Raw genomic sequence first — 26,469 nt, forward strand, 5'->3', positions numbered from 1 at the left:
AAGCTGCTTGCACGAGATTGTGCCATTATGGGGGAAGGAAATCTGCTGTCAGACACAGCCAGACTTCTCACAGGGAGAGCAAACTTATTACCTTCTGAATTCTCTGTTTACACAGCGCTGAACCAGTGTTTATGTACAAGACAAGAGAAAAGATGGTGTGCAATGATTTAGGATCACCAGAAAACTCGCATGAAACAAGAAGAATTTGTTTTACTAATGAATGAGAACTGCAAAAAACACTGAAACTAACATTTAAAAACACTCCAAGGTGCACAAAAATGCCAGGGTGCACAGATTAGGAAGCACTGACTGTGCTTCCGCCTCTGGACCCAGCAGTCCTGTGATTACTGGTTATAGGGAGAGAGCAGAAGCTGCTGGGTCCTAGAGATGACTGGATACTCATATATAGCCAAGAGGCTGAAATTCTTCTGTAACTGAGACTAAGGCCGGGGCCACACGGTGACTAATGCGATCCTCGCATGACACTGCTCACGCTGACAGCACAGCAGGAGCAGAGTGTCACTGCGACTGAGGTCCGACCGTGCAAGCGGACCTCAGCTGCGGGGGACGGGCCGGCTCTGAGGAGGGGAGGGGGAGGGATTTATCTCCCTCTCTCCTCCGTTGCTGGCTATTGCCATTCTCGCCCTGCACTTGCAGTACACCGGTGTAATGCGAGTGCAGTGTGATTTTTCTCTTGTCCCATAGACTTGAATGGGTGCGAGAGAGAGACTCGCATTACAGTCGCAGCATGCTGAGATTGTTTTCTCGGTCTGATTGGGGCCAAGAAAATAATCGTTCATGGGTGTTGGGACATAGAGTAATATTGGTCCGAGTGGAATGCAATGTTTTATCGCATTCCACTCACTTCGATTTTCATGTTGTGTGTCTTAGGCCTAATTTACCAAGTCTCAGTTAAAATTTTTTGATGATTTTCGCTGTATTAATATGTTAAAATACCCCCAAAGATCATTGTTGAGTCAGTGTGTCAAATAAATAAAAAAAAATAAACAAAATAAAATGGGAAAAAAGCATAAATAACACATTGCCAGTCTGATTAATTGTTTCTATGCCCACCCCCTAAACCAAAATAAAAAAAATATCCAATATATAAAAGTAATTTCTGCAGTAAGGGAAATACAGTTTGAAATGTGGTTAGCGGTCCATTGTGGTCGTTAAAGGGAACCTGTCAACAAATTTGGGGCCTATAAGCTGCGGCCACCACCAGTGGGCTCTTATATACAGCATTCTAATAACCTGCTGTATATAAGAGCCCAGGCCGCTGTGTAGAACATAAAAATCACTTTATAATACTCACCTAGGGGGTCGGAGTGGTGCAGAATGTTCAGATGGGTGTCTCCGTTCTCGGGTAATGGCGCCTCCTCTTTCGACCATCTTTGCCCTCCTTCTGAGGCCTGGGTGCATGATGCGTCCTACGTCATCCACGCTAGCCGACATTGAGGTCCTGTGCAGGCACACTACAATACTATGATCTGCAAGACCCCAGTGTTGGCTTGTGTGGATGTTGTAGGATGCGTCCTGGATAAATATGGCCGAAAGAGGAGGCACCGATACCAGAAAACGGAGACGCCCATCCGACCAGTCTGCACCGCCCCTTAGGTGAGTATTCTAAAGTGATTTTTACTTTATACACAGCAGCCTGGGCTTTTATATACAGTATTCTAACATACTGTATATAAGAGCTCACTGGTGGTGGCCGCAGCTTATAGTCGCCAAATCTGGTGACAGGTTCCCTTTAAATTTAGATAATGACATAAAAAATCAAGATCCATGTATACCGAAAAAGAGGAAAAAAATAATTTGCTTATCCGAATGATAAAAAAAAAGTTTAGAGTTTAAAAATGCATGTGTGATAAAACCCCAAAATTTGCTTGGTGAAGACTTGTCGAAAAACTGCCCAGTTGTGAACTGGTTGCGGCACTGTGCAGATCTGGATACTATCATTTCACATATCGCATAATGTCCAGGGAGAGAGGAATCCGTCCTGTTTTCAGTGGAGTGCGGCTCATAGACAGGAATGCTCTTGTGTTCTCTATGGGGGAGTTCAGTATAACAATCGCTGATCCAACAGTTCTCTCATTTGGATGGAGGCTTTAAAGCTCATACTCCTATACAAGTAAAATATATCTTTGTACCGTGTTAGCCAGTAGAGATAAAAAAAAATTGTTTAAAAGAACTGAGAGTCCTCAGTGGTTGATACCTTTTAATGGCTAACTGAAAAGATGGTAATAATTGCAAGCTTTCGAGACTACTCAGGTCTCTTCATCAGGCATGGTATAACACAAAATCTGAAGAGTCACATATTTATATACAACAGGACATAGAAAAGTGCAGTAAAAAAAAAAAAAAAAAAACAAGTTATATAAAACAGAACTATCACTATGGCAGGGGGGCAAACTGTTGTGGCCATAAATTTTGCTGCAGTTCAGTGTGAAAGTTTTATTGTCCTTTGATAAGGGTCTGGTCCAGGGCTGTGACACGCTCGGATGGTCAGAGGAGCACATCTCTTAATTGATGTAAAAAGACATGAATCCATGAGACACATTCATTCCTGCTCTGAATGTGTCAAAGGTCATCATAAGTTTGTACTCCCATAGTCTCCTATCTCTCTGGGACTTGAAGTTTCCTTTCAATACCAGCAATTTCATGTCCATGATGTTGTGGTCTGGGTTACAGAAATGTTTGGCCACAGGTAGATCCATCCTTTTTTCTCTAATTGTGTGGCGGTGAGAATTCATCCTTGTCCTGAGCTGTTGTCCTGTCTCCCCTACATACAGACCCCCAGTTGGACATTTGGTACATATAATTAAGTACACCACATTGGTTGTAGTGCAGCTGAAGGTACCTGGGATCTTGTAGTCCTGATGTGATCTGGGAATCTTTATCTTGTCCTTTGTCAATATTAATGGACAGGTCTTACATTTTTTCTGGTTGCAGGGAAATGTTCCTGTTGGTGTTGGAGAGGACAGGGAGCTTCTGACAATGATGCTTCTTAGACCTGGGATCTTGTAGTCCTGATGTGATCTGGGAATCTTTATCTTGTCCTTTGTCAATATTAATGGACAGGTCTTACATTTCTATTCTTACATTACATTCTAAGAAGCATCATTGTCAGAAGCTCCCTGTCCTCTCCAACACCAACAGGAACATTTCCCTGCAACCAGAAAAAATGTAAGACCTGTCCATTAATATTGACAAAGGACAAGATAAAGATTCCCAGATCACATCAGGACTACAAGATCCCAGGTACCTTCAGCTGCACTACAACCAATGTGGTGTACTTAATTATATGTACCAAATGTCCAACTGGGGGTCTGTATGTAGGGGAGACAGGACAACAGCTCAGGACAAGGATGAATTCTCACCGCCACACAATTAGAGAAAAAAGGATGGATCTACCTGTGGCCAAACATTTCTGTAACCCAGACCACAACATCATGGACATGAAATTGCTGGTATTGAAAGGAAACTTCAAGTCCCAGAGAGATAGGAGACTATGGGAGTACAAACTTATGATGACCTTTGACACATTCAGAGCAGGAATGAATGTGTCTCATGGATTCATGTCTTTTTACATCAATTAAGAGATGTGCTCCTCTGACCATCCGAGCGTGTCACAGCCCTGGACCAGACCCTTATCAAAGGACAATAAAACTTTCACACTGAACTGCAGCAAAATTTATGGCCACAACAGTTTGCCCCCCTGCCATAGTGATAGTTCTGTTTTATATAACTTGTTTGTTTTTTTTTTTTTTTTACTGCACTTTTCTATGTCCTGTTGTATATAAATATGTGACTCTTCAGATTTTGTGTTATACCATGCCTGATGAAGAGACCTGAGTAGTCTCGAAAGCTTGCAATTATTACCATCTTTTCAGTTAGCCATTAAAAGGTATCAACCACTGAGGACTCTCAGTTCTTTTAAACAATTTTTTTTCATACTCCTATAGACATCTGGAGAAGCAGCGACCATGACCTCTGTAGGGGGCGTCTGGTTTCTTCCATAAAAGTAGATGTGCAGTGGAAAGAATGGTTAATGACTGTAGATTGTAACATGCATGATACTTTTCTTTCTTTCCTGTAAAAGCCACTAGTGGAGCTGAGCTTGTTTGTCAGGGAGTCTCAGAAGAAATAGTTATCTCTTAAGTGGGCTTTACACACAGGGACATTGCTAGGGATGTCGCTGGTGAAAGCACCCGCCCCCGTCAGTTGTGCGTCACGGGCAAATCGCTGCCCGTGGCGCACAACATCACTCGGACCCATCACACGGACTTACCTGTTTAGCGACGTCGCTGTGGCCGGTGAACCGCCTTCTTTCTAAGGGGGGCGGTTCGTTCGGTGTCACTAAGCGGCTGCCCAATAGAAGCGGAGATGAGCGGGCCGAACATCCCACCCACCTCCTTCCTTCCTCATTGCAGGTGGCCGCAGGGGCGTTTTTTTTCTTTGTCGCTCCTAATTGGGAGACCCAGACAATTGGGTGTATAGCTATTGCCTCCGGAGGCCACACAAAGTATTACACTTAAAAGTGTAAGGCCCCTCCCCTTCTGGCTATACACCCCCCGTGGGATCACGGGCTCATCAGTTTACATGCTTTGTGCGAAGGAGGTCAGACATCCACGCATAGCTCCACTGTTTAGTCAGCAGCAGCTGCTGACTATGTCGGATGGAAGAAAAGAGGGCCCATACTAGGGCCCCCAGCATGCTCCCTTCTCACCCCACTTTTTGTCGGCGGTGTTTGTTAAGGTTGAGGTACCCATTGCGGGTACGGAGGCTGGAGCCCACATGCTGCTTCCTTCCCCATCCCCCTTGGGGCTCTGGGTGAAGTGGGATTTTACCGGTCTCCAGGCACTGAGGCCGTGCTCCATCCACAGCTCCTGTGAATCTGCTGGACATGGAGCGGAGTATCTTCAGGGACATGGCCCTGCTACGTTGAGGTACTCGGTGTCCCCGTGGGGACCGCGCGCAGACACACGGCAGCACTGCTGGGTCTGTTAGTGCGCCAGCGGCGCTGCCCGCACTAGTGCCATCGCACACCACAGCGTAGCTGGGTGTGTTAGAGTATTGGGGGACTACCGCGCTAACCGCCGCTGCCATTTTTATTCAGGCGCGGCTGGGACTTGTGGTGCGCCGGGGACTTCCGCGCCGACCAGGGCTTATATGCCGGCCGCGCTTATCACTCGAGTCCCCGGCTTGTGCGGCCTAGTCTCACTTCGTTACCGCCCACAGGCCTGCCAGTCAGGGTAGGGGCGTGACGCTGCACAGCACGGCAGCGCTGAGAGCTGGGGTATGTTTTGCATACTCCACCTCTCTCACTGTGTGCACTGTGAAACCGGATTCCCGCACTTTCTCAGGCACGCCCACGGCTTCCTCCTCTACACAGGACGCTGGCAGCCATTCATGTCAGTTTTTTTCTGTAGCAAGAAAAGAGACAAGTTTGGGAAGACCCTGGCAGGGATTCGGATAGTCACACAACCGCTGTGAGCAGGCGTTATGCAGCACCTGTAGTGCTGACTCCACTAGTGCCGAAGTGCACATATATATATATGCTTATACGCCATACATTGCACTGTTTGGTCGCACTTTTGTATATACCCTCCTTGATTTGTTCGGAGGAGATTACAGCATATTGTCGGTGTAAAACAGGGGTGCAGAAGCACATGTTTTCTATGCAGCCTGTACAGCATGTACGGCTATACGGCCGGCAAGTTACATAGACCCCCATTGTATTCAACTCAGCCGGAGTCTCTGATAATGGTCCAGGGGATGGGGACGGAGTCTGCAGTATTTACTGACAGATTTTCTGAGACTATGGCTATGATACTAGAAGCCTTGCAGTCCAGACAGGTCTCTCAGACCATGGGCACTGTTGAATCATTGCTCCCTGGTCCCCCTCAGTTGGAACAACTGCGAGCTCCGGGGGTGCCACGGGCATCCCAGAGTGACGGCTCTGACACGGACGACAGTCCCAGACAGCCTAAGCGAGCTCACTATGAGCGGCCCTCGACTTCATCACACTGGAGGATCCCAGCAGGAGGACTCTCTGTGTGATGAGGCGGAGGTAGCTGCTCAGAATTCTGATCCTCAGACCGCTTTCAATCTCGATATACCTGATAGTGACGCCATAGTGAATGATCTTATAGCGTCCATCAATAAAATGTTGGATATTTCTCCCCCAGCTCCTCCAGTGGAGGAGTCAGCTTCACAGCAGGAGAAATTCCATTTCAGGTATTCCAAGCGTAAACTTTTCTGGACCACTCTGACTTTAGAGAGGCAGTCCAGAAACACCACGCTTATCCAGATAAGCGCTTCTCCAAACGGCTTAGGATACACGTTATCCCTGTCCCCTGACGTGGTCAAGGGCTGGACCCGGTGTCCCAAGGGGCATCCTCCAATCTCCAGGCTTGCGGCTAGATCCATAGTTGCAGTGAAAGATGGAGCTGCACTTAAAGATGCCACTGACAGACGGATGGATCTCTGGTCGGAATCCATCTATGAGGCTACGACACGCCGTTGGCTCCAGCCTTCGCAGCCGTAGGGGCACTCCAAGCTATTTCAGCTTGTCTTACACAGATTGACACGGTCACACGTACATCTGTTCCACAGGTGGCATCCTTAACCTCTCAAATGTCTGCATTTGCGTCTTACGCGATTAATGCTGTACTAGACTCTACAAGCCGTACGGTAGTGGTGTCCGCTAACTCCGCGTTTTTACGCAGAGCTTGGTCGTTAAGTGAATGGAAGGCAGATTCTGCTTCCAAAAAAGTGCTTAACCAATTTGCCTTTTCTGGTAACCGACTGTTTGGTGAGCGTTTGGATGAAATCTTTAAACAGGCCAAGGGTAAGGATTCATCCTTACCTTAGCCCAGACAACACAAACCCCAACAGTGGAACAGACAGTCGGGGTTTCGGTCCTTTCGAGGTTCGGGCAGGTCCCAATTCTCCTCGTCCAAAAGGACTCAAAGGGATCAGAGGAGCTCAGATTCTTGGCGGGCTCAGTCACGCCCAAAAAAGACAGCCGGAAGACCCGCTACCAAGGCGGCTTCCTCATGACTTTCGGCCTCCTCTCTCCCCATCCTCGGTCGGTGGCAGGCTCTCCCGCTTTGGCGACTTTGGGCTGCCACAGGTCAAAGACCGTTGGGTGAGAGACATTCTGTCTCACGGATACAGGATAGAGTTCAGTCTCGTCCTCCAACTCGATTCTTCAGAACTTCGCCACCTCCCGACCGAGCCGATTCTCTTCCGCAAGCGGTGTGCACGCTAAAGGCAGAAGGAGTGGTGACCCCCGTTCCTCTTCAGGAGCAAGGTCACGGTTTTTACTCCAATTTGTTGGGGGTGCCAAAAAAGGACGGGTCTTTCTGTCCCGTTCTGGACCTAAACCTGCTCAACAAGCACGTGATAACCAGGCGGTTCCGGATGGAATCCCTCCGCTCCGTTGTCGCCTCAATGTCTCAAGGAGATTTCCTAGCTTCATTAGACATCAAGGACGCTTATCCCCACGTGCCGATTGATCCAGAGCACCAGCGTTTCTACGCTTCGTTATAGGAGACGAACACCTTCAGTTCGTAGCTCTACCTTCCGGCTGGCAACAGCCCCACGGGTCTTCGCCAAGGTCATGGCAGCAGTAGTAGCAGTCCTGCACTCTCAAGGTCACTCCGTGATCCCGTTTTTGGGCGATCTACTTGTCAAGGCACCCTCTCAAGAGGCATGCCACCAAGCCCTGAACGTTGTGCTGGAGACGCTCCAGAGTTTCGGGTAGATCATCAACTTTCCAAAGTCAGATCCGACCCCGACCCAATCGCTAACATATCTACGCATGGAGTTTCATACTCTCTCAGCGATAGTGAAGCTTCCGCTAGACAAACAGCGTTCACTACAGTCAGGGCTGCAATCTCTCCTTTAAGGCCAGTCGCACACATTGAGACGCCTCATGCACTTCCCATGTAAGATGATAGCAAACATGGAGGCAGTCCCTTTCGCGCAGTTTCATCTGCGTCCACTACAATGGGACATTCTCCGCCAATGGGACGGGAAGTCGACGTCCTTCGACAGAGACGTCTCCATTTCTCAGGCGGCCAAGGAATCTCTACAGTGGTGGCTTCCCCCACCTCATGGTCAAAAGGAAGGTCCTTCCTACCCCCATCCTGGGCGGTAGTTACGACAGACGCGAGTCTATCAGGGTGGGGAGCAGTTTTTCTCCACCACAGGGCTCAAGGTACGTGGACTCAGCAAGAGTCCACCCTTCAGATCAATGTTCTGGAAATCAGAGCAGTGTATCTTGCCCTACAAGACTTCCAGCAGTGGCTGGAAAGCTAGCAGATCCGAATTCAGTCGGACAACTCCACAGCGGTGGCATACATCAACCACCAGGAAGAACACGCAGCCGGCAAGCCTTCCAGGAAGTCCGGCGGATTCTTACGTGGGAGGAAGACACGGCATCCACCATATCCGCAGTTCACATCCCAGGCGTGGAAAACTGGGAAGCAGACTTCCTCAGTCGCCAGGGTATGGACGCAGAGGAATGGTCTCTTCACCCGGACGGGTCTCTGGAGATCTATCGCAGCTGAGGGATGCCGGACGTCGACCTAATGGCGTCAAGGCACAACAACAAGGTCCTGGCCTCATGGCACGGTCTCACGATCATCGACCTCTGGCGACGGACGCCTTAGTTCAAATTGGTCGCAGTTCCGGCTACCTTGTGTGTTCCCATTGCTGGCATTGTTGTCCAGAGGGCTGCGCAAGATCAAGTCCGACTGCCGCCTCGCCATCCTCGTCGTTCCAGATTGGCCGAGGAGGTCGGGGTACCCGGCCTCACGGTAGGCCAACCGTGGGCACTACCAGACCGATCAGACTTCCGGTCTCAAGGGCCATTTTTCCATCTGAATTCTGCGGCCCTGAGCCTAACGGTGTGGCCATTGAGTCCTGGATCCTAGCGTCTTCAGGATTATCTCAGAAAGTGGTTGCCACCATGAGACAGGCTAGGAAACCAACGTCCGCCAAGGTCTACCACAGGACGTCGAAGATTTTCTTCTCTTGGTGCTCTGCTCAGGGAGTTTCTCCCTAGCCATTTGCATCGCCTATTTTCTTTCCTTCCTGCAATCTGGGTTGGAAAAAAGGTTTGTCGCTCAGCTCCCTTAAAGGACAAGTCTCAGCGCTATCTGTATTTGTTCAGAAACGCCTAGCACAGCTTCCTCAGGTGCGCACGTTCCTGCAGAGGGTTTGTCATATCGTCCCCCCTTACAAGCGGCCGTTGGAGCCCTGGGATCTGAACAAGGTTCTAGTTGCTCTCCAGAAGCCGCCTTTCGAGCCTATGAGGGATGTTTCCCTTCTCGTCTTTCACAGAAAGTGGCCTTTCTAGTATCGGTCACGTCTCTTCGGAGAGTGTCCGAGCTAGCAGCGCTGTCATGCAAATCTCCCTTCCTGGTCTTTCACCAGGACAAGGTAGTTCGGCGTCCAATTCTGGAATTTCTCCCTAAGGTGGTATCCCACTTTCATCTCAATCAAGATATCACCTTACCTTCTTGGTGTCCTCATCCAGTCCATCAATTTGAAAAATGCATCTATTGGATCTGGTGAGAGCACTCAGGATCTACATTTCCCGCACGGCGCCCCTGCGCCGCTCGGATGCACTCTTGGTCTTTGTCGCTGGTCAGCGTAAAAGGTCGCAAGCTTCCAAATCCACCCTGACTCGGTGGATCAAGGAACCAATTCTTGAAACCTACCGTTCTGCTGGGCTCCCGGTTCCCTCAGGGCTGAAGGCCCATTCTACCAGAGCCGTGGGTGCGTCCTGGGCATTACGGCACCAGGATACGGCTCAGCAGGTGTGCCAGGCACCTACCTGGTCAAGTTTACACATTTTTACCAGGCATTATCAGGTGCATACCTACGCTTCGGCAGACGCCAGCCTAGGTAGACAAGTCCTTCAGGCAGCGATTGCCCGCCTGTAGGAAAGGGCTGTTTGACGGCCCTATCACGAGGTATTCTTTTACCCACCCAGGGACTGCTTTTGGACGTCCCAATTGTCTGGGTCTCCCAATTAGGAGCGACAAAGAAGAAGGGAATTTTGTTTACTTACTGTAAATTCCTTTTCTTCTAGCTCCAATTGGGAGACCCAGCACCCGCCCTGTTTTTATTAGGGTTTTTTGGGTTTTTCGGGTACACATGTTGTTCATGTTGAATGGTTTCAGTTCTCCGATGTTTCTTCGGATTGATTTGGTCTTTAAACCAGTTATTGGCTTTCCTCCTTCTTGCTTTTGCACTAAAACTGATGAGCCCGTGATCCCACGGGGGGTGTATAGCCAGAAGGGGAGGGGCCTTACACTTTTAAGTGTAATACTTTGTGTGGCCTCCGGAGGCAATAGCTATACACCCAATTGTCTGGGTCTCCCAATTGGAGCTAGAAGAAAAGGAATTTACGGTAAGTAAACAAAATTCCCTTCTTTCCTCGTTCCTGCGGTGTCACACATAGCGATGTGTGCTGCTGCAGGAACAAAGACCAACCTGCGTTCTGCAACAGCAACGATAATTGGGAAAGGAACGACATGTCCACAATCAACGATGTGGTGAGTATTTTTGATCGTTTAATGGTCGTTCGTACGTTTCACACGCAACGACGTCGCTAACGAGGCCGGATGTGCGTCATGAATTCCGTGACCCCAACGACATCTCGTTAGCGATGTCGTTGCGTGTAAAGCTCGTTTTAGGGCGATGGCCAATTAAAAGGTTTGAAAGTTATCTCCGATAGGCAATCTCTGTGGCTCCAATTAAAGGGGTTGTCCAGTCTAAAACCACAAATCTGCAGTCCACTGTGTTAAGGGTGCTTTACACGCTGCGACATCGCTAGCAATCTCATTAGCGAAGTGACACGCCAGATCGCAGATAAGATTTGCCGAGATCGCACATAGGTCTTTTTTTTACGTGCCGGTCACATGTGCGATCTCGGCAAATCGCATGTGAGATCTGGCGTGTTACATCGCTAACGAGATCGCTATCTATGTCACAGCGTGTAAAGCACCCTTTAGTCTATGACTGCAGACTTCTGTATACTCAAATCGCACACACTGCAGCTGCGAGGGTCCTCTGGGGTCAGAGCCAGGAACAGCTCACATAGCCGCAAGTATACGAGATGCTGACTACATGGGCTTGCCTTCAGCACGGCCATGCTTGTCTGGTCAGATTCTGGCCAGGATTATGCACATCACACACTTAAGGCCACATTACTGCCGTTCCTGGCATTGGAGAATCCTCACCGCGCAGAGTGCACACGATGTGAGGATTCACATCGGACTGCATGAGGATGCACAAAGGACTGCAAACTTGTCATTTTAGACTTGACAACCCCTTTAAAAATGGAGTGGCAGGGCATACAATCAACATTCCTCCAGGCAGGGTGAAGGGGGTTCAGTGTGGGAACCACAATGGTCAGACCCCAGATTGGAAAATCATCTGCTATTGGATAGGTGATCACTTTTAAATTTGAGAACAAGGTATATAGCAAAAAAAAAATATTCTCCACAGAATAAAGCCAAATTGAATCGCCTGACATTTTAATACATAATACAAAGACACAAGGTGATGTCCATATCTGACCTTCTTGTGTCATTGTCTTTGTGGCACAGAGACCGGAGCTCCACAGCCCGCACCGCTGAATCTTATGAGTTACTGGCTGTGGGCGCAGTAATACACGTGTGTCGTCATGTCGGTGCCTTCCATCCTCAGTGCCAGTCATTGTCTGCTAACTCTTAAGTACATTTTGGCATGACGGCAGATTTGGATTAAAGCCATTGTAACTGTTGTGAAATACTCAGCGCTTCACGTTGCTTTGAAGTCCGTGTTTCATAGGTTTCGACTATTCTGATGGCCAATCTTGAGGACCTCCACTGCTCTGATAAATCACTTAGTTGAGCACATTATTCGCCAGTTTGAATAAGAATTCCCAAAGATGGATACAAAATGGGCACCAACAGTAAGGCCAAATAATTTTTTTTTTCCCATAGGATTTGCTGGTGAATCACTGCAGAGATGTTATGAACATTTTCTGCAGCGAAACATGCAGCAAATCCGCGGCAAAAAATGGCAAGTGCGCACAGGGCCTAAGGCTGTGTGCGCACATGTGTGTTGTGCATGCTTTTACGCTGTGTATTGCACCGCAGCGTAAAAGCATGCGTCCTGCGTCCCCAGCACAATCGAAGATTGTGCATAATCCCTCTGCACGTTGCGTTTTAGAACGCTGAGATTTGACTGCTGAAATATTTTGCCAAAACGCTGCGATCTAAAAAGCAACATGTCACTTCTTTTGTGCGTTTTGGATGCTTTTCCCACTCTGTCTATGGCAGAGCAAGCATCCAGAACGCATGATTTCTGCATTCACAATGCATTCCAAACGTACCTTTTCGGCTGCGTTTTGAAACGCACATGCAGTGACTTAAACGCTGCGGAATAGAACGCAGACGTGCACACATACCCTAAGGCTGGGGCCACACGGGGACTACTGCGATCCCCTTGCATGAGACTCGGCTCGTGCTGGCAGTACAGCAGAGCCGAGTGTCATGCCTGTGTCCTTGCAACTGAGGTCCGTTCGTGCGAGCAGACCTCAGCTGCGGAGGGCGGGCCGGCTCTCAGGAGGGGAGGGAGGGATTTCTCCCCCTCTCTCCTGCGTAGCCGGCTATAGCCATTCTCGCACTGCACTAGCAGTACACCGGTGTACCGCGAGTGCAGTGCGATTTTTCTCTCGCCCCATTCACTTGAATGGGTGCGAGAGAAAGAGTCTCGGATTACAATCGCAGCATGCTGCGATTGTTTTCTCGGTCCGATTAGGGCTGAGAAAATAATCGCTCATGTGTGCTGACACACAGGCTAGAATTGGTCCGAGGGGAATGCGATGTTTTATTGCACTCCACTCGCACCGATTTTCTCGCCGTGTGGCTTAGGCCTAAAGCTCAGCCTTAGGCCAGGTTCAGACAAGTGGCATGGAGTTCACAAGAGCCATTGGATCCTATTCCATCCTCCATGATGACATCACGGAGCTGGTGGATGTTAGAGACCTTGCACTCCTCCACATTCTGTTTTAGAAGGCCCCACAGATGCTCAATAGGTTTTAGTTCTGGAGACCTGCTTGGCCAGTCCAGCACCTTTACCATCAGTTTCCTTAGCAAAGCAGTGGTCATGTTGAAAGTGTGTTTGTGGTTATGTTGGAATACAAAGGGAGGGGATCATGCGCTGTGTCGATATGTCACAGTACATGTTGGCATTCATGGATCCCTCAATGAACTTTAGCTCCCCACAGCCGGCAGCACTCATGCAGCCCCAAACCATGACACTCCCACCACCACCTAGACTGTAGGCAAGACACACTTGTCTTTTGAAACCATCTGAACCAAATAAGTTCATTTTTCGTCTCATCAGACCACAGAGCATGTGATCCATGTCATTAGTCTGCTTGTTTTCGGGTTTTCTTGTGCATCATCTTTAAAAGAGGCTTCCTTCCGGGACGACAGCCATGCAGACCAATTTGAAGCTGAATGCGGTGTATGGTCTGAGCACTGAAAGGTTGAACCCACCCAGGGTCGGACTGGGATGCCAGGGGCCTACCAGGGAAATTGCCTCTAGGGGCCCACACTATGGCTACCATAAACGTTTTTATTAGTTGATCATTTTCGGCTTCTCTCAGTATAACGTGCGCCTTTTAGCAAACTCTACAGTGCGCATAGAGACCTGTCCTGTGCCTGCAGATAGCGCAGACGAGACCTGTCCTGTGCCTGCAGATAGCGCAGGATTTCTTGTAGCATCTTATTTATTGTAGATAATAATGGAATCTGTTATTTACAGTCAGTCGCAGATTTTCTTACACACGGACGTGCTTTGTCCTAGGAAAACCACCAAGCCCATCAGCCAAATAATATTTAAAGAGAAGCAGAACGTTATCCAGCATCTTCACATGGAAAAGATTACTAAAATGAATCCACCGATGCCGCCATCTACCTATATAGGGTCTGCCCTAACAGACTTGGGAAATCCCCTATAGAGTCAGTGTGTCGAGGTGTGCAGCATTACCACCCAATACTCTTCCATTTGGAGACTTGTGAATTCTCTTTCCGCCCTCACACATTCCTTCATTATCCAGTAATGATCGGCCCCCAGTGTCTGCACTGGATGTGACCATTCTGTGGGACAGAGGCCTAGAAAAGCCGCACTATGGTTTCCGCATTAGTTTTACTTGTTGGATAAACCCTTTATTAGTCCTGTGTATTCTGATAACACTGCTCTATGGGCAGATCATGTATTTTATTTTACATATACAGTATTTATACTGAGGCCCCTCCTGTGGTACAGGATAATGACACTGGGGGTACAGGATAATGACACTGGGGGTACAGGATAATGACACTGGGGGTACAGGATAATGACACTGGGGGTACAGGATAATGACACTGGGGGTACAGGATAATGACACTGGGGGTACAGGATAATGACACTGGGGGTACAGGATAATGACACTGGGGGTACAGGATAATGACACTGGGGGTACAGGATAATGACACTGGGGGAACAGGATAATGACACTGGGGGAACAGGATAATGACACTGGGGGAACAGGATAATGACACTGGGGGTACAGGATAATGACACTGGGGGTACAGGATAATGACACTGGGGGTACAGGATAATGACACTGGGGGTACAGGATAATGACACTGACTCTGGGGGTACAGGATAATGACACTGACACTGGGGGTACAGGATAATGACACTGACACTGGGGGTACAGGATAATGACACTGACACTGGGGGTACAGGATAATGACACTGACACTGGGGGTACAGGATAATGACACTGACACTGGGGGTACAGGATAATGACACTGACACTGGGGGTACAGGATAATGACACTGACACTGGGGGTACAGGATAATGACACTGACACTGGGGGTACAGGATAATGACACTGACACTGGGGGTACAGGATAATGACACTGACACTGGGGGTACAGGATAATGACACTGACACTGGGGGTACAGGATAATGACACTGACACTGGGGGTACAGGATAATGACACTGGGGGTACAGGATAATGACACTGGGGGTACAGGATAATGACACTGGGGGTACAGGATAATGACACTGGGGGTACAGGATAATGACACTGGGGGTACAGGATAATGACACTGGGGGTACAGGATAATGACACTGGGGGTACAGGATAATGACACTGGGGGTACAGGATAATGACACTTGATATCAAAGAATGGGAAAGCTGAAAGCTGAGGACAAGATGGATATCTATCACACCATAGTAAAGATGGATGATTAGGAGGAAAAGAGCTTCTTTCCCTCAGCACAGCACCCAGCTTTCCCAATCCCATCCCATGCTGTGACTGCTGCTATCCCTCTTTCCCTAATCCCTACTACTGATACATGGCTACTGTGTGGACTTCACTCACATCATGCAGCAGGGACTCACACGCTCAGCACCCCCCAAATTACACACACCCTGGGTGCACCCCCCAAATTACACACACCCAGCACCCCCCAAATCACACGGCACACACCCTTTTCCGTATAATATTATTATTATATTACCCCTCTCTCAAACACACTGGACACTTCTTCCTCCCTGAACGGCAGCTCCTGCCCGGCTTCTCCCTAATGGTCACATGGGCATAAGTCATCGCAGGTCCTGCACCACTAGAATGCATCTTCTTCCTCTCGGATGGATCCTGCTCTGCCCCTGCCGCGCTCATAACCGCCGGGTGCCTCCAGGTCAGGAGCGCCCCTCCCCCCCCCGCTGTCATCTGCCTGCAGCCTGCATACAATATTATCACCTGCGGTGGCGTCTGGCGAGCCGTGGCCGCAGGTCATTGTAATACACCCGGCGGGGGCCCTGCAGGTTGCCGGTGACAGCATAGATTACAGACAAGGGCGGGGCCTACCGGGGGTTTCCCCGGTACCCCGACACGCCATACCGAGCCTGAACCCACCACTCCTGTAACCTCTGCAGCAATGCTGGCAGCACTCATATGTCTAATTTGAAAAGACAACCTCTGTATATGACCGTGAACATGTGCACTCAACTTCTTTGATCGACCATGGCGAGGCCTGTTCTTAGTGGAACCCTTTCTTGTTAAACCGCTATATGGTCTTGGCCACCATGCTGCAGCTCTGGTTCAGGGTGTTGGCAATCTTCTTATAGCCTGGGCTATCGTTATGTGGAGGAACAATTCTTTTTTTGAAATCTTCAGAGAATTCTTTGCCATGAGGAGCCATGTAGAACTTCCAGTGACCAGTATGAGTGTGTGTGTGAGCAATAACACCAAATGTAACACCCCTGCTCCCCATACACACCTGTAATCTTATAACACTAATAAGTCACAAGACACCGGGAGGGAAAATGGCTAAATGGGTACATTTAGCCGTTTTCCATTAGGGGTGTACTCACTTTTGTTTCCAGTGGTTTAGACACTAATGGCTGTGTACTAATGAAGGGATGCAAGCCTATGCAAAACTTCAGTATAAAAATAAATTTTATTCAAAAATGAATTAATAAAGAAGTATTGAAAAAAAACATGTAACTATATCAAGTACAAGGATGGAAGACAACAAGGAGGACACCTGGCGAGCTCTGCTGGTAAGGTACAAAAATACAACTATGCAGTAAGTAAGAGGGCAAACAGCCACAATTATAATAAAGTGCACCCTTAATTTTTTTTTATTATTATTATTATTAGCGCTCTTTCACATGACCGTTCCGTTTGTCCTGGTCAGTTCCTGTTTTTTTGCGGACCTACTGACGGGACCATGTTTTCAATGTCTTTTGTGTAGCATCGGATGGCATACGGTATCACTTCCGTGTGCATCCGATCCTACAAAAAAAACACATCGGTTGCCGTATGTCTGTTCCGTTATTATGGAACATGTCCTATTCTGTTCCGTATTAACAGACCGTGACTCAATATAAGTCAATGGGCCCGCAAAATCTCCAGAAGCCGCACGGAAGCACTTTTGTGTGACCTCTGTCGGGTGCCCGTGCAGTCTGTGTCCCGCTACAGCCCTGCGGCTGCTCGTACTGCAGTGTGTCTGCAGCTGCCTGCACAGAATATCAGCATATGCCCGCACTGCAGTGTGAGCAGCCGCGGGGATGATGAACATTGCCGTCAGGAGGTTAGCAAAGTTAATTACCTGCGCTGATGAACTCCTGACGTCAGTGCTTGTCACTGACCGCCGCGTTCTCACGTCACCTCGCGGGCGTCCCAAGACTGACTAGCCGTTATGTCACGGGCCTCTCGCGAGAGGTGATCTGAGAACGTGGTGGGCATAGAACTCAGTGACCAGCGCTGATGTCAGGAGTGCAGAGGCTTCCATCACCGCAGGTAATGTACCTCCTGAAATCAGCACTTGTCATGCCCTGCAGAGATTTGGGTTTACCTATTGATGTTAGCTCAGGTCGCTGCATTGCTCTCCCAGCCAATGGGGAACATTCTGTTCTTCATTGACTGGGACAGTGAGTATGGATCGTCGTGGGATCCCCTTATTGGATTACGCCGGACCCGGATTTGTTTTTTCTTGTCGATAAATTGGTGAAAGAAGGAATGTGTTGGGGAGCTATTTTTCAAATAAAAATTTGTGGGTTTTTTTTTTTTTAATTTTATGACTGGGTTACTAATGTTGGGTATCTGATAGACACTATGACATCAGTAACCCCAGGGCTTGATGCCGGGTGATACTACACATCTGGTATCAACCCCATATATTAGCCCGTTTGCCATCGCACCAGGGCATCTGGATGAGCTGGGGAAAAGTACCAGGATTTACACATCTAATGGAGGCGCCATTTCTGGGGCGGCTGCGGCCTGCTATTCTTAGGCTGGGGAGGTTCTAAGAACCGTGGACCTCCCTAGTCTGAGAATACCAGACCACAGTTGTCCGCTTTATCTTGGCTGGTGAACCAATTTGGGGGGGACCCCATGGTTTTTGTTTTAAATTACCTTGGCTGTTTTGGATTACCAGCCAAGGTGAAACTGCCAGCTGTGGTCTACAGGCTGCAACAGACTAATTTACCCGAGCTGGCTACAAAAAATAGGGGGGGGATCCACGTCGTTTATTTTTTGGCTAAATACAAGGCTATGTACCCTTAGAGCCACATGAAAGGCACTAAAGGGAGCAAAATTACAAAATGCTGGGAAGTGGGACATTATATGTCTTTCTCATCTATTATATGTCTATCCCTCCATTCATTCCTCTATTTATCGCTCTCTCGGTCTCTCTATCCCGCTATCTATATCTATCTATCTATTTATCGATCTAGCTGCTTTCGTATTTTTGCGGTCCGCAAAAAAAAAACCGGAAGACATACTGTTGACACATGGCCCGTAAACGGAACGGACGTCACACGGATGCATCCGTGAAAAAGATAGACCATGTTTTGCAGACCGCAAAAACGGAATGGTCATGTGAATGAGCCCTTATTATTATTGATGCACTTTAGTATTATTGGGGCTGTTTGCCCTCTTATTGCATAGTTGTATTTTTGTACCTTACCAGCAGATGTCCCCAGGTGTCCCCCTTGTTGTCTTCCATCCTTGTACTTGATAGTTTCATGCGGTCTTTTTGGATACTTTTTTTTATTAATTTATTTTTGAATAAAATGTATTTTAATATTGAAGTTTTGCATTGGCTTGCATCCCTACATTAGTGCTGAGTTAACATGCATGCTGCTTCCACGTATGGGTTGTGATATAGGTTTACTAGTGGCTGTGTTATTTAGAGGGCACTATGGGGAGATAAGGTATGCACACCAGTGACTATGTAAGGGGAATACATGGAATAGCAGAAACTGAGCAGTTTCTGCTATTCCATGTATTCCCCTTACATAGTCACTGGTGTGCATACCTTATCTCCCCATAGTGATGTTTTTTAGGTTTTTTGCACCCAGTTCAGACTTAGAATGGTGTTCCAAACGTTATTCGTTATTATTTAGAGGGCACACCAAATTTAGTAATTTTTGTTTAAAAATCCATATGCCTCCATTTTTATACTACACTTTTTAAAACAAATCTTACCTGTCATTTCTAATAATGGTGACCTCTTATTGATGGAAGCCTGTTCCTGTGATTCCCACAGCAGTGAGTAGAGCTGCTGACTTGTGGGGTTCACTTTCTATTTTCCTGCTGGATGTGGGGACTGTAACTGCCTCATCAGGTGGGATGAAGGGCGTTGGACTTTTTTTTTTTTTTTTTGGAGATACTGTATGTGCGGGTCCCAGAGATGAGATCCACATCTAAAAGGCATTTATGCCAAGACTTTGTGGTGTAGGCCTCAAATACAGACTAATATATAAACTCTCTAGGTCCAGGGAATGTAACATTTATAAAACAATTATTCCCATACAATTAATTTTAATATTTATTATAAAATTAAACACCACACCATTGGTGTAAATTATTGCAGATAAATATTGATTCAACCAAAAAATGGTAAATTCTGTATAACAAAAACAGAATATACAAAGATCAAACCAGGGCTGTGGAGTCGGTAAGCCCAGCCTTCGACTCCGACTCCTCAATTTCTCTTGCACCGGCTCCTACATATATTGCTTATAGTTAGGTGAAAAATTTATTGTAGTACATGAACATGTGTATGTGAACATCAGACATTTAATAATTTTTATGATACAATAATCAAGATATTTGGATAGAACATAAAATATATTTATTGGATACAACTTTAGAACACAAAAAACTAATAAATTGTAAATATGCAATACACTATGTAATATACAGTGGATTACATATATATCTTGTGTGTGTATGTATATGTGTATGTATATGTGTGTATATATATATATATATATATTTACATATTGTATTACATATTTACAATTTATTAGTTTTTTGTGTTCTAAAGTTTTATTCCAATAAATATTTTATGTTCTATCCAAATATCTTGATTATTGTATCATAAAAATAATTAAATGTCTGGTGTTCACATTGTACTACAATACATTTTTCACTTAAATATAAGCATTATACTAAATATTATTTAGTAAAATATTCAGCACATTCTGCATTGCACTACTGTCCCCAATTTATTATATATTTAAGGAGTCGGTGCATTTTATACCGACTCCACCAAAATGAGCTCCGACTCCACAGCCCTGGATCAAACAATGAGTGACACAGTGCAGATTAAAATAGAGTATAGGTTCACAAACAGGAGCATATAGAAGATCAAATCATTGCCGAACTTAAGGACTGTAACTAGTTCTTCAGGCGAAGCATTGCAGAGATATAAGGATCACTGAAGCATTGCAGTCCATAGAAGTCCAAGTAGTCATAGGGCGTATGTTCTCCAGGTGCCTTTATTGATAAAGTGAACCATCAGCCATCATAAACAATTGGAATCTATCTCCACCTTTGAAATGCTATGGTGTGACCGGTCATACATGGTGCTGCATTAGGACAGTAGGAATACCTTGTGAAGACACCACTGCCAGCCCAGGGTACATGTCCTATGTGCTGAAGACCTACTTTTATCCGTCACACTTGTTAAATGGCTGAGGACTAATAAGTCAGACCATTGGCTGAGGACTAATAAGTCAGACCATTGGCTGAGGACTAATAAGTCAGACCATTGGCTGAGGACTAATAAGTCAGACCATTGGCTGAGGACTAATAAGTCAGACCATTGGCTGAGGACTAATAAGTCAGACCATTGGCTGAGGACTAATAAGTCAGGACATTGACAAACCTATGTAAAGGTGTTGTACCCTTTTTTGATCCATGGGAGCAGTTTGTTATATAGAAGAAAAATAAACTGTAACATCCAAAGGTCCAGGACTACGTCTGTCACAACGCTAATGTCCTGTCCATAGCGCAGTGCCAATGAGCTGTAAGCGGGGGCGGGCCATCTACATCAGCTGAGCAAAGTGATTGGCCACCGCTCGGTGCACATGACCTCACCGCCGCAGAGACACGACCCCGGACCTGGGGAGGGTGGGTGCACAACAGTTTGCTATTTAAGAAAAACAATAAACCTGCAACTGCTAACTGGGATGTTCTGAAAGTGGACAACCCTTTTATACCTGCTGTAAAATAGAGATTCAGCCCAGTCCTTGGCTGTATGAGCTCTGCCTCTGTAAAATCACTTTTGGGGTGGTACATACCATATATGCACAATTTTCTTATTTTTCTTGTACAGCACCAACTTGCCTTCCATTGCTGTACTGAGATTGGAAGCCCCTCCCGCGTCCCTGGCACCTCATGATGTATTTCCTCATCTCCTATATGCAATCCTATTGTGGGATAAACTTTGGAAGATTGTGGGGTCCATTAAAATCAGAAATGTGTTGAGAAGTGAAGTTTTGTGTAGGCTGTTAGGTGTATATACTTAGGAGCAATACATGTATGGGATATTTTAATGTGTACGTCCAGCTTCAGAATATTAGTCCTTGTGATGGATCAAAAGTTTTTTGATTCTAGGTCAGTTACAAACTGAGCTCTATCATATCAGCGGGGGGTGGGGTCTCGCCATTTAAAACTTATGACATACTCTGGTATTTTATATGTGGGCCCTATATATTATTACATTAATATAATGACCAGTTTGTTGTATTTTATTGCAGATGGTAAAGTCCAGCCCAGTACATTAATAATCGATGGGGCCTCCACTGGTCCTGCCCCGTATACAGTGAACTCCTCGGCGATGACAGAGCTTACAAATTCTCTAAAATCGTTGATGGACGGAAACGGAGGTAATAGGATTAGTTAGGAACGTTTTTTTCACATTTGTGGTGTTACACACTCTCCTATACCCAGATGCTTCCCATAACTTGTTATTATGGATTTATTCTTGGTAATATTGCAGAGATCCAGATAAACCTGCTGGATGACAAGCTGGTAAAATTTTTGGCCATGCAAAGAATCCAAGAGATCTTCTCTTCCAAAGACCATCCTGTAGCAAGTGCCACCCGTCCTCCGCCAACCCCTTCACTTGGACATCACGTGGAAGGTGAGTTGCGTTCTGTCTTGAAGCTTTTCCTAGGTTTTCTGGTTTTGTACAGTTATGGTGGTTTATACAAGACAATCCAGTAAAGGGAGTCTATCACCAGACTGCATATGTGTGAGTAGAGGGGTTGTCTCATGTCTGCTCATTCAATGCGCATGCTCTCCATTTACTGTTATGGGATTTATGGATACAGCCAAGTGCACTGTTTTCACTGTTTGGTTGCCAAGCCGAACAGGCAAACCTCTGTTTAAGTGATGGCAAAAAAAGCATTTTTTGGATTGCTATAAGTGTCTGTTGTGAGACAACTCCTTTAACCCCCTCAATGCAATATCATGTACATGATTGCTGGAGTGATCACGTATAGGGGTCTCGGGAGCTGAGCAGATACCTGCTATGTTAAATATCCGGCATTTATCTATAACCATATAAACACCATTGTCAGTCTTTTGTGTCGGCATTTAAATGGAACGCTCTCAAATTCTCATGTGTACTGACACCCATCTGGGCCCAATGACACGATTGCAGGGTGCCGATGGGTTTGATGACAACCAAGGGTTGACTGACTGTGCCGACTGCCCACACCACTGCCATCTTGGTCCTTTTATAGGCTGAGCCTCAATCTCACTGTATTCTGCAATACAATGGTATTACTGTACATACTATAAGTGGCTAGACAATCACAGGCTCATATCCTTTAAAAGAACTATAAAAAATATATATACACTGTGTGTGTATGTGTATATATATATATATATATATATATATATATATATATATATATTTATATATATATATATATATATATATACACACCGTATTTTTCGCTTTATAAGACGCACCCCCAAATTTGGTGAAAAAAGAGAATTTTTTTTTTAATGTTAAATGGGGTCCATCTTATATTGCCAGTGTCCCTCTAACAAATCATATAGGGTATATGTCCCTCATAGCCCCTATCCTAAAATTAGCCCCCTTAATATGGATATGGATATAATATTATTGTAACTTTGAATCTCCTTTTTTGCCTTTAAAATAAAGGAGATAGTAGTAATAAACATATTTGATATCACAGCTTTAAAAAAAAAAAAAAAAGTCTAATCAAAAAAATAAAAGGATCCAATCAGAAAATGCCGCAATAAAGAAAAATTGAAACACCAAAATGTCAGGTTTTTTGTCACCACTCCTCCCTTAAATAAATAAAAAAAAGTCTTAAGAGTCCAAATTTGGATCAATAAAATCGGCATACAAATTGAATTTGATGGAAAAAAGTAGATTTTGGGTACTCACCGTAAAATCTTTCTTGGAGCCTTCATTGGGGGACACAGGAAACCATGGGTGTATGCTGCTGGGACTAGGAGGTGACACTATGCAAATAAGAAAGTTGACTCCTCCCACGTAGTATACACCCACTGACCGGAGCTGAGGAGATCAGTTTGTGTAAAAGCTGTACGAGGAGAAGCTTGAAAACTAGAACATTCCGGATCCATTGAAGTCTTAGAAAAGGGTGGGTGCTGTGTCCCCCAATGAAGGCTCCAAGAAAGAGATTTTACGGTGAGTACCCAAAATCTACTTTTCTCTATCGCTTCATTGGGGGATAAAGGAAACCATGGGACGTCCTAAAGCAGTCCCCAGGGGTGGGAAGAGAAAGACCCGAAAACAGGATTAGAAGAGACCAGGTTCTGTGACCGGAACCTGGTCCTAGACCCCGTAAGGAACCCCTACCCGGCCAGGGGCCGAAGTACAGGAGAAGAGTTAGAGTACTTAGGGAGTACTAAGAACTAGTGTAAAATGCATGGGGAATAGGATGATCAGGGAGAAACTGCATCCTCTGAGGTCTGTACCTAAGAAAGCTAAGGCGACTGACAGCAATAGGTCGGGCTAAGAAGAAAAAACCCGACAGGCCCTGGTACTACGTTTGAGAGTGGAAGAATGAGCGAAGAACTAGGGCACCTGGTAGAGGTAGGTGCCAGGTAAGCGGAGGCCAAAGGAGCGTTGGCCCATTATTGCCGCAGGATGACTAAACAGGAAACCGACCGCCTAAGAGGGAGCAAGGGAGTCGAGATACTCGAGAAAAGTGTAAGGGGATTCCGCCATAGGGGAACCTGACCTGTTGATTCTACAGCACCTGAGAGAAGTGATCTGACTCTAGTAGACGAAACAGCCTGCAGGTGGAGAAAATATGGGAGATAATTCCCCTGTGTATGGAAGGGGTCCAGAGAACCTGTGAGGTTCGGAGAAAAATGACAAGGTTAAGGAGCCAAAGGAATTCCAAGAACCAATTCTCACTATGACGTGACAGACAGGAGAAGGGAGTCCTAGCATCTATAATGACGTGACTGGGAAATTCGAACCCTGGAATCGGGTACTGGGTGACCATTGTGGTGAATTATGGGAAGGAGAACCCTCATGGGGGAGGGCTCCTGTGAGTGACAAAAGGCACAAGACCTGGCATGTATGACCTGAAGTGGGAGAAGGAAGAACCCTTTCGAGGGGGACTCAGAGAAAGGGCTCGGACTATGTCGTCGGCTGAAGCGCTAGCTAACCAGGGGAGTGACGCCTATCCCTGGAAGGTGGCAAGGAAGATGTGACGGAAGAATGAATGAAATATTCTTATTATTATTATAAAACGCGTCATCACGTCACAACAAGGAGTGACGACGAAGGGAAGGAAATGATTGAGAATATGAGAGTATAAATGGTCTGGCAGGAACTTGCAGGAATGCACAAGCGTCTGAGACCAAGCGGTGGCGAGTGGTCGCGGAATTTGGTATGTCAGGGGCATCGGAGAGATCTAGCATATCCCCAAGAGCCATCCAGAATGACTACGAGAGGGGGAAAAAGAGGTAGACCCGGGGCAGGGGAAATGAAGACCCCTCTTGGCCTGAAACAAAAGCAGGTCATGTCTAGGTGTTAACTGAGATTGGCAGATCAGACGTGGACCAGTCGCTGTAGTGTTGAGTGTTCGGGTGGAAACACCCAGTGGTCTGAGCATTCAGGGCTCCCTGAAGAATTCTGCAGTGGAAAGTAGACAGACAGTTATATGAAACCTTACAGCTTGTCCGGAAGAGTGGGCCCAAATACTGGGCCGTCAGGATACTAGAAGTCCCTTGGTGAAGCTGGTCCTCCGTGGAATCAATACTGGTTAGACGATCCTGTGCCTGGTTCTTAACTTCATCTGTTGACTGTGAAGGGACTGAGGAAATCTGATCTCTATCTGAAAGAGAGAAAATGTAAGTAACAATATATGGTTTTAAACCTTTACAGTGCCTGGCCGGAACCCTAGTGGGGGGTGCGGCCAAGGCTGTTCTAGACAAAGGAATAGGCAGATACCGGAATTACCATGAACCATCCGGGGACGGTGGCAGGAAGTAAAACGGACAACCTACTGGTTAGCGGACAGAGCTGCACCTTGCTTACCTCATTTGAAAACCAAAATGACTGCCGCTTCAAGAAGCGATGCAGCCAGCGTACGGTCAAGAGAGAAAAACCCTACCTTGTGGCTACCTTAGATGAATGGTGCGAGGTCGGAGAAGGTCCCGGGCCACTGGGAAGCGACCAAATGAGAGCTGCTGCTGCTGCTGTGCTGCGTCATGGGGTCCGTGGTTGCTGCAGGGAGTGAATCACACGACCCTCCAGTCAGAAGGTCGCGTGTTGCCTTACCTCAAGATCACGTTACACATATGGTGTGAGGTAGGAGATGGCTACAGATCGCCGAGAAGTGAACTGGCCAAGGGATCCTGGCTTACCTTCAGGTTACCTGAATGAGTAGTCTGAAGCAGGAGAAAACCCACGGGTCACTGGGAAGCGACCTGACAGTTGCTGCCGTACCACGTTAGGGGTCCATGGAGACCACAGTCCTCACGTCAGTCGAAGAAGGAGATACCTGACCCGCCAGGTGAGGTAGTAGGTTTGACTCGCTGGGTCGTAAGCAGGCAACACCTACCTGTTACGGTATCCAGCATCTGGTCTGGAGAACGCTAGCCCCTTGGATAGCGGACAGGATCATCGATCTTGAATACTGGCACTGAATGTGACAGTTGCTGCCGTACCTGAGACCACAGTCCTCGCCTCAGTCAAAGATGGAGATACCTGACCCGCCAGGTGAGGTATTACGTTTGACTCGCTGGGTAGTGAGCAGGGCAACACATACCTGTTACGGTAACCAGCTTCTGATCAGGAGAAAAGCTAGTCCCTTGGATAGTGGGCAGGATCAGTGGTCTTGAATCCTGGCACTGAATGCGACAGCTGCTGGCGGGCCGCCTCATGGGGCAGTGCTGGATGGAGCTCTCGCCTAGGTCGAAGATGAGCGGAAGGCTGAACAAGGCACTCAAGCCTGCTGCTGTATCCGGCTTCTGGTGCTAAGTGCTGGCCCATAGGTAAGTGGGCAGGCTCCCCAAATCACTCTCACGCTGTAATAGACAGGGGGATATAGAAACGCTGCACACAATATATAGA

The 26,469-nt window shown here is 46.9% G+C and overlaps 1 protein-coding gene across 1 annotated transcript in view; it reads left to right on the forward strand.

The window, feature by feature from the left end:
- The window catches only part of PHF12 (PHD finger protein 12), a 92,041-nt gene that overhangs the window by 40,689 nt on the left and 24,883 nt on the right, over positions 1–26,469 (forward strand). Inside the window, exons 10-11 of the mRNA XM_075335251.1 lie at positions 21,635–21,763; positions 21,877–22,020. Coding sequence (XP_075191366.1) covers positions 21,635–21,763; positions 21,877–22,020 — 273 coding nt within the window. The remainder of the gene's footprint in view (positions 1–21,634; positions 21,764–21,876; positions 22,021–26,469) is intronic.

Source organism: Anomaloglossus baeobatrachus, chromosome 2, assembly GCF_048569485.1.
Source record: "Anomaloglossus baeobatrachus isolate aAnoBae1 chromosome 2, aAnoBae1.hap1, whole genome shotgun sequence".
Lineage (NCBI taxonomy): Eukaryota > Metazoa > Chordata > Amphibia > Anura > Aromobatidae > Anomaloglossus > Anomaloglossus baeobatrachus.